At 43.9% G+C, this 13563-nt stretch overlaps 2 protein-coding genes across 2 annotated transcripts in view; one reads left to right on the top strand and one right to left on the bottom strand.

Annotated features, from left to right (window-relative positions):
• LIMS2 (LIM zinc finger domain containing 2) overlaps positions 1-2490 on the top strand; it is a 51016-nt gene extending 48526 nt beyond the window's left edge. Inside the window, exon 11 of the mRNA XM_035894989.1 lies at positions 2476-2490. The gene's annotated coding sequence lies outside the window, so the exon portion shown is untranslated. The remainder of the gene's footprint in view (positions 1-2475) is intronic.
• MYO7B (myosin VIIB) overlaps positions 1-13563 on the bottom strand; it is a 49165-nt gene that overhangs the window by 17123 nt on the left and 18479 nt on the right. The window contains 12 exon segments of the mRNA XM_035894984.1: positions 941-1071; positions 1166-1283; positions 1885-2052; positions 2498-2725; positions 3625-3798; positions 4660-4779; positions 6185-6311; positions 7874-8041; positions 8895-9037; positions 9906-10115; positions 10876-11022; positions 12344-12580. Coding sequence (XP_035750877.1) covers positions 941-1071; positions 1166-1283; positions 1885-2052; positions 2498-2725; positions 3625-3798; positions 4660-4779; positions 6185-6311; positions 7874-8041; positions 8895-9037; positions 9906-10115; positions 10876-11022; positions 12344-12580 — 1971 coding nt within the window.

The raw sequence follows: 13563 nt of genomic DNA, 5'->3' as shown, positions 1-13563 counted from the left end.
TTCTGGGCTCCCCAGTTCAAGAAAGATGAGGAACTCCTAGGAAGAGTCCAGAGGAGGGCAACTAGGATGACAAAGGGACTGGAGCACCTCCCCTACGAGGAAAGGCTGAGAGAGTTGGGCTTGTTCAGCCTGAAGAAGAGATGACTGAGAGGGGACCTTATCAACACATACAAATATCTTAAGGGCGGAAGTCACAAGGATGGAAGCAGTCTGTTTGCAGTGGTGTCCAGCGACAGGACTAAGGGCAATGGGTGCAAACTGAAACATAAGAGGTTTCAGTTGAATATGAGGAAAAACTTCTTTACTTTGAGGGTGACAGAGCACTGGAACAGGCTGCCCAGGGAGGTTGTGGAGTCTCCTTCTCTGGAGATATTCAAAGCCTGCCTGGATGAAGTCCTGTGTAGATTGCTCTAGGAGAGCCTGCTCTAGCAGGGGGGTTGGACTAGATGATCTCCTGAGGTCCCTTCCAACCCTTGCGATTCTGTGATTCTGTATTTTTTGTGCATGTAAGACCCTGTTCTCCGAGTGATCTGATGCAAGGATGTGTGCTCTGAGCAAGCCAATGGTTGCCCTCTTTCCTTCAGTTATCCTTTTCAGGTCCATCACACCTGAGAAGTATACGAACTCTCAGTATGCATAACAGATAAAGGCTTAACTATGTTAGTCATTTGGGCCATTCTTGTCTTGATGCATGTCTGTGCTTCCTTACACCTTTCTGACTGAACAGGATTATCTTTCCTTGCACCAGCTGGGAAGATTCAGCCATTTCAGTATTTCCTTTAGAGGCTGCTCAGAACTCATCCCTTTCTATTTCACAGACCTAGGCTAAACCACCTTTCCAGGCTCAGATCAAAGCATCTAGGGGAATGGCAGAGAAAGTACACTTCCTTTCTGAGTATGGACAGAGATGTCTTCTTCAGATCTTGTCTTTCTGGGGCACTCACCTGTTGGTGTGGATGCCAGTTATCTCTGGGAAGGTCAGCTCAAGGAGCCGTTTTTCTGACTCATCCAAGAAGCAGATACCTTTCCAATTTATGGCAACAATAAAGTGGTTCTTGGGCAAGCTGGGACCTGAAAATGCAGAAGAAAACTCCTTATCAATGCTATGCAAGTCCTCTTCTACTGATCTTATATCTGTCCTCTACTCCCAGACTCCAGGTATTACCTGAAAACTTAGTGACTTCAAAGAATCGGGAAAAAAGCAAAGGCCACTGAAAGCGAGCAAAATCTACAAGTTGTTCCTTCACAGTCTGACGGGAGAGACGGTCCTGTGTGTATGGGGCCTGCAGTACAAAAAGATACCCAAGGTTTTCTGAGTAAAATCTGGTTTGCATAATCTGCAGACAATAAAGAGCAGGCTTGATCCCAGAGGTTCCCAACAGCCCTCTTTTGCCACTAGTGTCAAGGGTACCTGGAGAAAGTGAAATCAGGAACAGCCTCTGGGGCCCCAAATCACATGCAGCTGAGGCTGCCCACAGGCATGTGGATTCCAAATTTTCCTCATATCCCCACTGACTGATCTGTTCAGAGTCTAACATACTTTGGATGGCATGGAAATAATTCTGGTCATCCATTTCCAGATCAAAACCAATAGTCCATCTCATGCCCATCTAGTTGTCAGATGGAAGATAGAGAGCCTTAAAAGATACTCTATTCAGAGATTTAAATGTACTTTTTTCATTCTGACCACCCTGCTGAGCCCTATATGGAAGAGTCAGGGGAAAGGTTCTTTGCTCCCCCAGCCCTAATTAACTATTTGGGATATACAGACAGACATGTTTTTCCTTCTTCCCCCAACAAGACTATTCATAAATGAAAATGGTGAAAGAAGCAGAAGCTGGTGCTCAAGAGTGATTACCCAGCAGTGCCAGACAAACCTCTTACCTTAGCATGTGCGTAGGTTATAAGGCTCACCCACTTTTCCAGGGGCTTGGACTTCAGCTGTTTCACTGGGATACAGTCATGGAGCACCTTCTGCACAAGTTCATTGTGAATGGAATCTCCAAACTGGATGTAACAATATTTTGCACCTATCTCCACCAAATCCTCCTCCTGAAACAATTAATCCATTAAAAGAGGCCTAGAAAGATATCACAAAGTCCAGATAGGCTCATTAAACCTTGAAGCCAGTTTAAGAAAGAGGTTTTCTCCATTTTTGTCTGGATAACTCTTGACAGTCATCCAGCATAAGGGGAGATGAACTTCACACAATCATAGCATCAAAGAGATTATTAGCAAAGATATTTTAAAAGGACCCAAACTGCCCCTTTGGACGTGTCTCCAGCTGCCACATGAACTGCAAGTTGCAGGAAAAAAAAAAGTATTAATTACAGCTGCCAGTGTGACAGCTGGCACAATCACCTGGACAGGAATTGTTCATTAAGAAAGGAAGGGTTGTTCACAGCTACTAGAAACTTCATTTGTTTTCCTGCCTTTTAACATGGGAAATGTTAATATATAGTTTTTTCTCTTTAGGAGGATCAATAAGGAGACCCACCTTCTCACAACGGTACTCTCCAAACCGGATGCCACGAATGACTTGGTGGTAAATGAGATCAGTGCTGATAGGATCCTCCTGGGAGTTGTGCCAGGGGGTGAAGATTTCCTTTCGGAAGTAGAGTCTCCAGGGCGCGTTGCGTTCGTGCGTGCCCCGCTCCTTCACTAGCTGTTCACACTGAGAGATGGCATCCAGGACATGATCTCGTCCCCCACCCAGTGACCAGACCTAGAACAAAGGCATGCTGCATTTACTAGCATACCTGCTTTGACTCTGGGTGAAGGGCAACAAACCCAAAGCTTCTGGTCTCCTGACAGCAAGAAAAACTCTGAAAAGGTAAGCAGATGGATGTGCAAGTAGTACTTCGGTAAATGTGTATATTTTTATGCACAAGGATGGTATGAGGAAAAATAAGTTGGAAGTTAAGACAAAGCAGCTCTGGTTTACAATTTTCTATTTGTCTCCTTGTACTTTGTTTGTCCCCCGTATATTCCCTTAAATGCATGTTCAAGTGTTGCTGTAATCTAAACAAAAATGCTATCTCTGAATTTCTTTCTTTGCTATTGGTGCCTAACTCTGAGCACCAAGATGTCATCCTGCTGTGTAAGTTTTCCAGCATTACTGTAAAAAAAGCAAAGGGAATGAGAGACTAAAATGCCAGCATGTGAGCAAACAGCAGCAGCCCTGGCAAAGACCTTGGCTTTTAATGCCACATGATAGGGGCTGCGTCAGCAGGACAAAAAAGTTATGTGCAGCAGTGCAGGTGGGAAATATGTCTTTGAGCAGAGCTCCCTAGCACGTGAGACCTGCTAGTTTCACCCTGCTCCAGCAGTTCTGAAGTGCTGCATGCATGACGAGCAAGTGGGATCCCAGAACGTGGTGGGGAGACCACAGTGCTGCGCTGCCCATGCATGGGGGGCCATAATCAATTATGTGACCTGGCAAAGGAAACTTCATAGGCCTGCAGTAGGAATTGCTAAGTGGGTAGCCAGCAGAAAGGCAGAATAGGATTTATCAGCTCCTGAGATTCACTGGTATTCAAAACTGATTTGGTCTGAGTGTAGGACTGGGATGGGGGTGCTTCCAGAAGTCAGAGGGAACTTTCATTCTATTTTTCTACACAGTACCTTATCAAACACAGCAATGTAGAGTGAAAAACCGAACACATCCTTCAGTTTGGTTTTATCTGCTATAAACTGACAGATCTCTTTGGCAATGGAAGCAGAGTCTGCAGGAACAGTGATGCTTTGGCCGTCCATCAAGGTGACATTAAACATAATGGGTTTCTTCTGCTTTGTTGCCTGTAAGTCAGAGTCAAATAAGAGAAAGAAATTATGGGTAAACCTTACTTTTCTGTGAAGAATTAATAAGGCATTTAGATTTAAGAGCTCCACACACTGTACAACCTAGTCAACAATCTTTAAGTGAATCTCCAACTCCACAGAGTTTCTTCAATGCATGGTGAGTCTTAAATATAAATTACTGGAGCAGGACTGGAATCAAGTTCCCTCTTCCCCACAGCTCAGGGGAGCTGATTATCACACAACAGTGTAGACTGATAGACTTTTCATGAGCCTTATTTGGCCTGATGACTTTTGCCTTATATGCATCAGTGGAGACATGGCCTGCAGCAAGCCTTTTGCCCAGGAAGGTGTGTGTTAGGCGATGGGGTCACTCAGATTTAGGAAGGAATTAAACTGAGGTCTTCACCTAAGGAGGGGTATGTGTGCGTGTGTGTGTGACTTCCAATTAGTAGGGTGACATTTAAAGGAAGGGGGAGGGCGATGTAGCCCTATCATACACAATTCCTCCCTCCGTTTTTTAAAAGCATAAGCCCTGTTCAGTTCTTTCCAGAAATGTTGGTAAGAACTTCTGTCAGGAGGTGGTTCTGGCCCGTGGCTCCTGAGTGGATGAAGGTATCTCCCTGCAAATAATGTGTTGCAGCTTTTAACTTACATCCTCCACTGGGTTTAGGCTAACTGAACAGCCAGAAGAGGTGTATCTAAGAAGCTGTCCAGAACAAGGCAGCTGGTCTTCAATCCCCTTGTGTGCAATTGATTTCCTTTATTTGACTTAGGTAGATCTGTTAGCACAGGTTAGTAAATACAATCCAGCATAAAATAACACAGTTCAATATAAATTATCAAAAAGAGAGTTGCTACCTGAAGTTCCAGCCAGCTCGGAGGTTCAGTCCGTGCTCCATTAACATAGGTACGTCTCAGACGTTCAGCACAATATGGTGCATAGCCTGTGGGCCCATGGTGGATGAAATTCAACAGGTACTACATGCACAAAGCATAAGAAAGAGTTAGGAAACACTAATCCTCATAAAGCACTAGAAACCTTCTGCAGTTTATAGACTACATTATAGTTGATCAGTTAGCTTACAGTTCACCAGAAAGTGTTAAAGGTTAGGGTTGGGATTAGTGTTTTGGAAAAGGAGGTCTGAGACACCAAGTTTTCCCTTACTCTGCAAAGCTTTTAGACTAAAGAGGAAGGCTTGTGTCAGTCTAATCGCTATGTTTAACTGTATGATGAATATTAGACAGTGGAGACTTTATTCTTATGATTAGAGCAAGGGGTAGTGTTTCCATTTGAAAAGCCTGAAGTCTTGTGACATTCTGTACTAACTGAAGTGCTGGGGAGAGGGCGAATTGTAGGTTAGGGCTGCTGATTATGGTTACTTTAGTTTTGCTAAGTTCTCTGGCAATATCAATAGTTGAAGTCCACAATTAAGATGGGGCATTGGAAGAGAAGGATTAGATAAACTGAACTTTTGGAGTTTGTTGTCTTGTTATCTTCGATGATGTGGTATGAGCATGGACTTGTATTTACGTACTTGCATTTAGTGCAAGCATGGACCAGTCACTGGGTTATTTTAAGTATTAAGGATATTCCTAGAGATAGAGTATGGATTTAGGAAAAGAGAACTAGAGGAAGTCAGGTCTTTTGTGAATTCTGCATTGACTTTGGTGTCAAAATATGTCTATGGCTTGTGTATGGTTTGTTACAAGTAGTGACCACTTGGCAGAATTTATGATTAGATTAATCATTTGAGCTAGGGTGTCAGTAAGGCAAGGCTGAAGATTCAGGGATATCTATGGATTCTGTTTGCCTCTAAGACCTAGGAGGAAGGTGGATGTCAAGTTGGAGCCACAGGTTGTTCTGGTTTTTTTTCTCTGATGAACTGGATTTATCATCCATTTAAATTTGGAAATTAATGTATCTAAGAAAATGATGAAGAAGCCCAACTGGATTTTGTAGGGCTTGGAGATGTAGGGTAAGAACTGGTAAAATACGGGAAGTGATTTTATACTGGACTTCTGCATATATTTAATCACTAGGATTGTAACTGGAGACAGCTTTTAAATGTTGGAAAGGCAGAACTGGAGAGGATAAAATTTGCCAAATTCTTTGCAGATTACAGATCTAAATGAGGGCTGAGATCAACAACAGAACCCAACTTGTATGGCATGTAATGAAAAAGAATTAAATGTGAGTACAGCAATAATTTATTTAAATTCCCAGATAAGCATATGAGATGAGAGAGTTTCTGCTAAAATCACAGCACCAGCTGCTATGGCAGCAAAACAGTTTATGTGCCTATTTGTATCAAAACGTCAAAATACCCAAGAAACCAGATCAGCTAAGGCATTTAAGCTGATGTAGGAACGGTTAGTAGTGTACCTTCACAAATATGTCTGAAGGAGGAAAGCAACCAAGGCAAAGTGACAGAAGGATCCAGCCTCGAGCATAGCTGCTCCTGTTGCTGTTTTCAGTGAGTTGTTTGCAAATCTGGCAATAAATCTCGTCTCTGTAATAAAACATGTGAAAGCAACAGATAATGATTCACTGTCTGAACTGTCTTTGGCTACGTTTCCACTGCAGGGTTGGCATGATTGCAGCATGATGAAGTAGATCTGAGCTAGGTTTAACCATGTTAGCTAGGATACCACCTGTAATGTGCCACAGAAAATAACTGTCATTGGCTTTGGCAGGAAAAGGTTCAAGGTATACTTAGTGCCCTTTGCCACCCCTCGTTACTTGAGCAGTTCAAGTGCAATTCCCATGCTGGATTACCTCCTGTGACAAGCAGGGGGGCTGTGCAGCAATAAGTGCCAGGTCATTCAGCTGTGAAATGGCATTGCTGTCCCTCCACATCTGAAACGTACTCTAAGCTCACTAGAGCATGTGGCTTGTATCTCATGGCTCTTGTCTCCTCATATGTGGATTTTGGGATAAGGATGGGGGGACATCCTGCTTGATTCTATATTTTTAGTAAATTTGGAGTGAGTCCTTGGACAGGAATGGAGGACAGGGCGCTTCAGAGTGAGCTTCTGAAAATGCAGGTTGCCTGCAGCAAGGACATATGGGATGCAGATGCAAAAATCTGCATACAAACAAAACTGCTATTTAAAAATCATCCTAAATTTTCTGGACTCTTGGAACTCACATTTGGCAAATCTGATGTGGGAGGACACAAGGTGGGTGAGGTTTTTGTTCCCAGATAGGACATGTGATGAAGCACTGAGGGAGTAGATACTTAGTCTTTGGCTGTTATGATACATTTATTGAAGGCAATTTTTGCCAGTTGAGGATCTGCTTCTGGGAGCATCTTGACTGAAACAAAGAAACTATGTAGAGAGGAATGCAGCCCATGACTGAGGTCAAGGCAGGGCCTGTGCCTATGGGCTTTGTTACAGAAAAGTGTTGCATAAGCTAAAATGGAGGAGAGAATTCATGGGGTCAGGTCAGAACCAACCAGCTTCTGTCTCATCCTCGTACCATGTTTGGCCTAAGGTCCATTTTCACACCACTTGTAAGCAGGATTTCTTCTTCTAGTGGCTGATACATTCAGCAAGCCAGGCCTTCAACCATCTCTGATTAGGGGACATTGCTGGAGGGTTCAGGTTGTTGGGAAACTGAGGTTATGAATACTTCTCAAACACCTAGTGTATATTAACTACATACTTCTTATTGTCTCTTCTGAATGTCTCTTCTCCCTCATACTAGGGCTGTGTTCCACCTTCAGGTGTTATTGGGTTACAGTCCTGAGCTCTGCCCTATTGCATATCTGTGGGGTTTTCAGAAAGCCATACATGGAGGCAGCTGACCTAAACTATGAGATGAAGATACCAGAAAAGGCACTAAGGGAGTTGTTCTCTGCCCCCTCTGATAAAAGTGAACCATCCTACAAAGAGGTGTGTGGCCTACAGTCTCAGTTCTATGTGACTAGCCTGGGCTTTCAGTCAGGAATCCCCAGAGATAAATGTGAGACATTTCCTGCATTTGGAAAATGCCCTGGAACTGTGGAAAGGGGATGATGAATTTTCTTGATGTAATGGGTGCCTGGTCCTAGAGGTACAAATTTCCTACCTGATGGCAGGGCGCAGAATTGCATTGCCAATAATGAAGTGCACTTTTTCTAGGTTGGACATAGGTCTCTCGGAGATCGAGCTGTCCTCTTGGAAAGCCTCTTCTCCACTTCTCAGCTGGTCTGTCACCTGAAAGAAACCAAACAGAACCCCAGAGTGCTCTAGAAACCTCCCCTCTTACCAGGCAGCTCTCCCAGAAATGAGACACATTCCTTCTCTATCTTTCTGGCTAAAACTCTTTCTGCTCAGTGCACGAGCAATTAGGAACAGACCACATTTCCTCCCTCTCTCAAGCTAACTCATAAAATGCGGTGTTACAGCACTATTACTGGCTAGGAGAACTTTCTTCTACTGTCCTGTACAGCCCTGAGCCCATGGTGGTTCTCAGTCTGCTAAGGGCTTTGGGCAAACTGTTCTGTAATATCAACAGTTCTCATCAGAGAAAGAATGACAGCAGTGCACATGGGGATAGTTTTAAAAGAACAGTGCACCAGGTATCCCATACACAGGGCTGCACTGGCTTGGCAGTGGAACAAGTTCCCAGCTGCAAGGCTGCTGTCACATAACATCTGTCAGAAGGTGAAGACAGGGCTCCAGGTAAAAAGACTTAGGGGAAGCAATTTATTTCCACCTCTTACCTTCCCTGTCAACTTGGATGACCGTTTCAGCTTCAGGGAAGAGATCCCCTTGGAAATCTTGTTATCCTTTCTGCATTCTCTCTACAACACACATTACCATTATAGGAAATTAGTTTAATGCACAGCAAGAATGTATTCATTAAGGAAGGAAAAATGCTCAAATGGAGATGTTTTTGTTTTGTCCTCTCTTGCCAGAAGGAGCTGCAGTGTCCTTCCAGGACTGACAGGGGCCCTTTGGCACTTCTGGCATTTCAAGTAGAGTAGCATGAAAGGGTTCCTTTGTTTTTCTCACACCTGGGAGAATAGCACAGAAACCAAGGAAAGCAAATGAAAATACAAACATATCATGCTCCTCTCACCATATTTGGGCTGTCTTTCCTGAACTGGACCTGGTTTTTCCTGCCAAGGGTGTCATGTATCTGTGTCATCATGGAGCTGCTCTTGGTGGTGGCATTCTTGGCAAACATTGCTGGCTCTGGCAGGTCCCCCATGAACCTCAGGATGATAACCCACACGACTAGAGAAGCCTGTAGTGGCAGAAAGCACAGTCAGAAACTGCCAAGAGAACCAGTGGCCTCATGCAGTTTCTTTCTTTACCCAGTCCAAGCTGCTAAAATTCCTGTCTCCTCCCACCGTTTACACCAGAAGTTTACTTTCATGTCAAACAACATGAGAGCAATGTTCGCAACACTCTCATTCTACAGAAAGAGGATGCAGCTCTAGTGGGAGCGTCAGATTTGCTCTGTGATTGCTGAGCCTTCACCATTCCCTTTACTGGCACCTTGCAGGTGTGCTCTCGCTGGACTGAGGTGGAGAAACCTTGGCTGAACTACACTCTGCATTTACCCACCTGGACAGACAAGCAGTGGAGCGAACTCTTCAAAGAGCCCTCATGCCCAGAACTACAAAGACAAGTAATATGGGATACTCCATTCTGCAAGGCTACTTAGCATCAAGGAAAACTCCTCTCCTCAATCCTCCTATGGTTCAACAGAAAATTGGAGGCCTGGGCCATACCCTTCTGTCGTAACTCACAGGCCAGTCACCCAACAAGAGCAGAGGAATGGGCGAGCTCTGACACTTCTTCACTCCAATCCATTTTTGCCACCAAAGGGTATCTGGAGAAGTCAAAAGAAGCCTCAGAGTTCCCTCTTTAGACAGGCTAAAAGTAACTAGAGATCTTGTGCTGGGCAGGTATCTGTGTGAAGTGCCTGCCTGCAAAGTGCCAAAACATGCTGATGGGAACTACTACTTTCATGCAAGTGCTTAGGACTATCTGCTTGGCTCTAAAGTTCCCAGGGCTGTGCCAGAGGTGGGGGGACCCAAGGATGAAGAGAGCTGTAGAAGCCAGGGCTGTGGAGGGAGCAGGTTCAACAAAAACAAGGAGTAAGATACCAGGATGTTGTCCTTGTCATCATGGTAGAGCAGAGGGTGTCGCAGCTGTCTCCGAATATGTGTATGTGTAGATGACCCCTGGAAATAAGTAGCTGCAAACTTTGGGAAGGTGTACTCTTCCAAGCCATCTGCTTCCTCTTCTAGCTCCACACTCATGGGAACCATGTCCAGGTCCACCTCATCCAGCTTGTTAAGCTTCATTTCCAAGTCCTGTGCAGAACATGAGGAAGAAGCATATTTTCTTTCCCTGTATTCTGATATTTTTATTTTATGTTGGTGTTTTTTATTTTTTATTTTTTCTTCCTTGGTCATAGGTCCTCCAGAATTTGGCTTTCCAGCTAACCCCAAAGCCATTTTCAGCTGCTACGAACAGATCATTGGGACTCAGAGCTTGTCCTTCTGAGATGCATCCATTCCACATGACCTTCCTGTCTTGGTCTTGGTCCATCAGCAAGAACATTGCTGATGGAAAATCCAGGTGCTATATCTGCTCACATCCTGCACTAACCCAGGCCATTCTACTCTGCCTTACCTCTCTCTACATGATTCCATCCTCCACAGCTGTCAAGACCAGTTTATCTCAAATTTTACTTTTAAGAACATGGGATAACTTGGGTCATGAACTTCCAGCTTGTTTCAGCCAGAAAATCACTGAGAGTACTGTCAGCAAAACATGTGGATGGTGCCAAAATGCAGAGAATGGCACTACTTGGTGTGGGTCTGCTGGGTCAAAGAAACAAATGTGCAGTAGCTTTTGAAGACACATAGTCCCCAAACTGCATGAGACCAAAAACTTTTAGGAACTGACTCTGAAAGCAGATCCCAAAGAGACTGTCTGGATTACTAATTTGGGTGATTCTTTCACTGTACAGAAGTTCATTAAATAGAATTGACCACCGATGGAATTCCAACAGTCAATGGACTTACGTGAGGGATGAACGTGACACATTACCAGTCTGCAACTCCGTACCTCAAAACCCAGAGGAGCCTGTCCTTCTTGGCCTCCAATCATAGAAGGTAAAAACCCAAAAATTTTATCTACCATTTCTTGGTCACTGATAACATCATGATTTCTTGGTTTATTGGCAAGAGCATTCCTCCTTTGTCTTGCTTCTGCCTCCTCTCTCTCCAGAGTAGCCAGGTGTTCCTTTAAACATAGAAGCTGGTTAGGCATGACTGAAACGTCATTCTGCTAGAATGAATGGGTGCGAGGATGAAACACTATTACAAAGGTGTAATGACAGTGAGGTCCAGCTCTGCTAGTGCAGTGTTGGAATGTGCAGTCAAATGTTGCTTGTGCTAAGCAGTCACAAAGACCTAGCACGTCAGCAGCAGGGCCTTGCTCTTAGAGCTGTCCTTATAGACTGTTGGCCTATTGGTAATGATGTGCAGCTTTTCAAGAACTTTATCAACAAGAGATAATACAGGGAAACCACAGAATTCCAAACAGCAGAAAAAAACCCAAATTATTTAAAATTTAAAAATATTTTGTGTCAGGGAACTGTAATAGCATTGTGTATGTTTGGCTAAAGTGCCAGCTCACACTGCAAACAGAAACATGCATGTGTTTGCCTTGTCCCATTTCTAAAACATCATTACAAACAGGTTTACAACTATGTCTACTTTTTATTAAAATATAGCAGTGCTTAGATCTTAGAACAAGTCTGCAAGTGTGAGCTGGGCAAGCCATCTTGTCAGCCAAGGAACATAGCATTCAGTGTTACTCCACCACCATGCTTACCTTTTCTAATCTCATAGCTTCTTCCCTTGCTCTCACTGGTCCAAGGACTTGGATGAGACGTTTCTCTTCTTCCAAGCGGATATTCCTGGCTTCCAGCTTGCATTTGTTCTGCAGACAACAGGACCATTCTGTTACTGTTTCCCCAACTGTTGAGCCCGCTCCCTTCTGCCGTTAACAAGCTGTCCACACCGGGACTTTATCCCAACATGGACTCAGTTCTAGATTTGGCATTTTAGGGAACAGGCCACAGGCAGAAATCTGCAAACTGGCTTTATCCTGTTTGAACAGCATAAATACAGAAAGGAAATCATAGAAAGGCCTTCAATGGACTATGGACCACCAGAGTAGTAAGTACAGGATTTTCTTTGGCAGCCCATACCAAGACACACTGCATTAGGATTCCCTTTTGAATGGATCCTGGTCTTCCCTTGCAGGAGTGACTGATACACATATACATCTTACCTTTTTTCCTCCCTTCTGTCAAAAACATTTCAGCTCTGTCAGTGAATTTTTGATCCACGATAATGAACACAGAAAGCAAACATAAACAAGATCGTCTGCTTAAAACTCTGCTTTCATACTTGACAAGAGCTAAATAAAATATCCCAAAATAAATATCCACATCCAGTGCTATGCTATGGCAAGACTTGCTGGTCATTAAATCTCCATCAGAACTTCATAGAAACAACATGTTCACAGGTATCTGTGAGCATACCTCCCTCTTCATCCTCTGGTAGATTCGGCGAGCAAACATGCCCCTTGCATATGCCTGTATAATACATACAGCTTTCTTCTGCTCTGCTATCTTTTGACGCATTAGATAACCACGGCACATGGCTTGAAGCCTGATGATATAAGCCCGGGTTGCTTCATACTGTTTAGCAAGCTGCCGGCTCCGGTAGAGGGCCTGCAGTCGCCCGAAACCCAGCATAACCTGTAGGAGGGGGAGGAAAAATAAGTGATTATGGTTCAAAACCATTGAGACTGGGAGTAAGTTGGGATGAGTATAAGATAACAAAATTCAGTATCTGGATAGAGACACTGGAAGGGGCTAATGTAATACTGCCTTTTACACAGTATTTTCTGCCAGTAATAGGCTTTAAAAACTAGATTATATAGAGTTCTTTTGGGGACCTGTTCTAGGGAGTAGCTCCAGGAAGTGGCAATGATAGCCTGGGTTTATGACAAGGGAAGAAAGAGAGCAGAAATGAAGCCAAGTGAATGGAAAGAAAAAAAGGCATGTTCTTGGAGAGACGGGTATGACAATCCCAAGAGAAGCAGCAGAGGAGGATGGGGTAGAGTGCAGGACAATAGCCTGGCTCTTCAGACAGGAATTGCATCACTCATGCAGAATAGAAAATGTGTCTGACTAAAACTGGTAGTTTCTCCTCCTGCCCCTCGCAAATGGGATGTATGGGATATATTATTAAAAGTCCTGCCACACGAATATACAATATGTAAGTGCCCCCAATATGGTGTAGCTTTCCTCACCCAGAAAACCCACCATCTATAGAAGATCAGCCAATATTTTTAATAATGTGAGATTGATATAATGATTTTTCTGATCATTTTTTACAGATTCCCAGTTTTCCAGTAATAGTTGTAGAAGACACTTTGCTCATAGCATGGTGGTGATGCGGAAATGCTAGCCTTGGACTCCTGACTAGAAGAAGTGTGGGATTACTCATATGGCAGGTTGCCAGAGCCAGGCTTGCCAGAGGTTAGTTGGATTACTATTTCACCAGAAAGCAGAAAAATCACAGGTTCAGGAAGCCCTGAGAAGTCCCAGAGCCCTCCTTGGACTTTACACCCTTCTTTACACCTTGCCATCTTGCCTCTCCTTCCTTCAGTTGTGAATATCTTCATTCCTAATGCTCCACTCAGTCTGGCAGGGCACAAGTATATAAACACACACAC

The sequence above is a fragment of the Egretta garzetta genome, unplaced genomic scaffold (assembly GCF_000687185.1).
Source record: "Egretta garzetta isolate BGI_Z169 unplaced genomic scaffold, ASM68718v1 scaffold775, whole genome shotgun sequence".
Lineage (NCBI taxonomy): Eukaryota > Metazoa > Chordata > Aves > Pelecaniformes > Ardeidae > Egretta > Egretta garzetta.
This window is presented reverse-complemented; position numbering and strand designations above follow the sequence as displayed.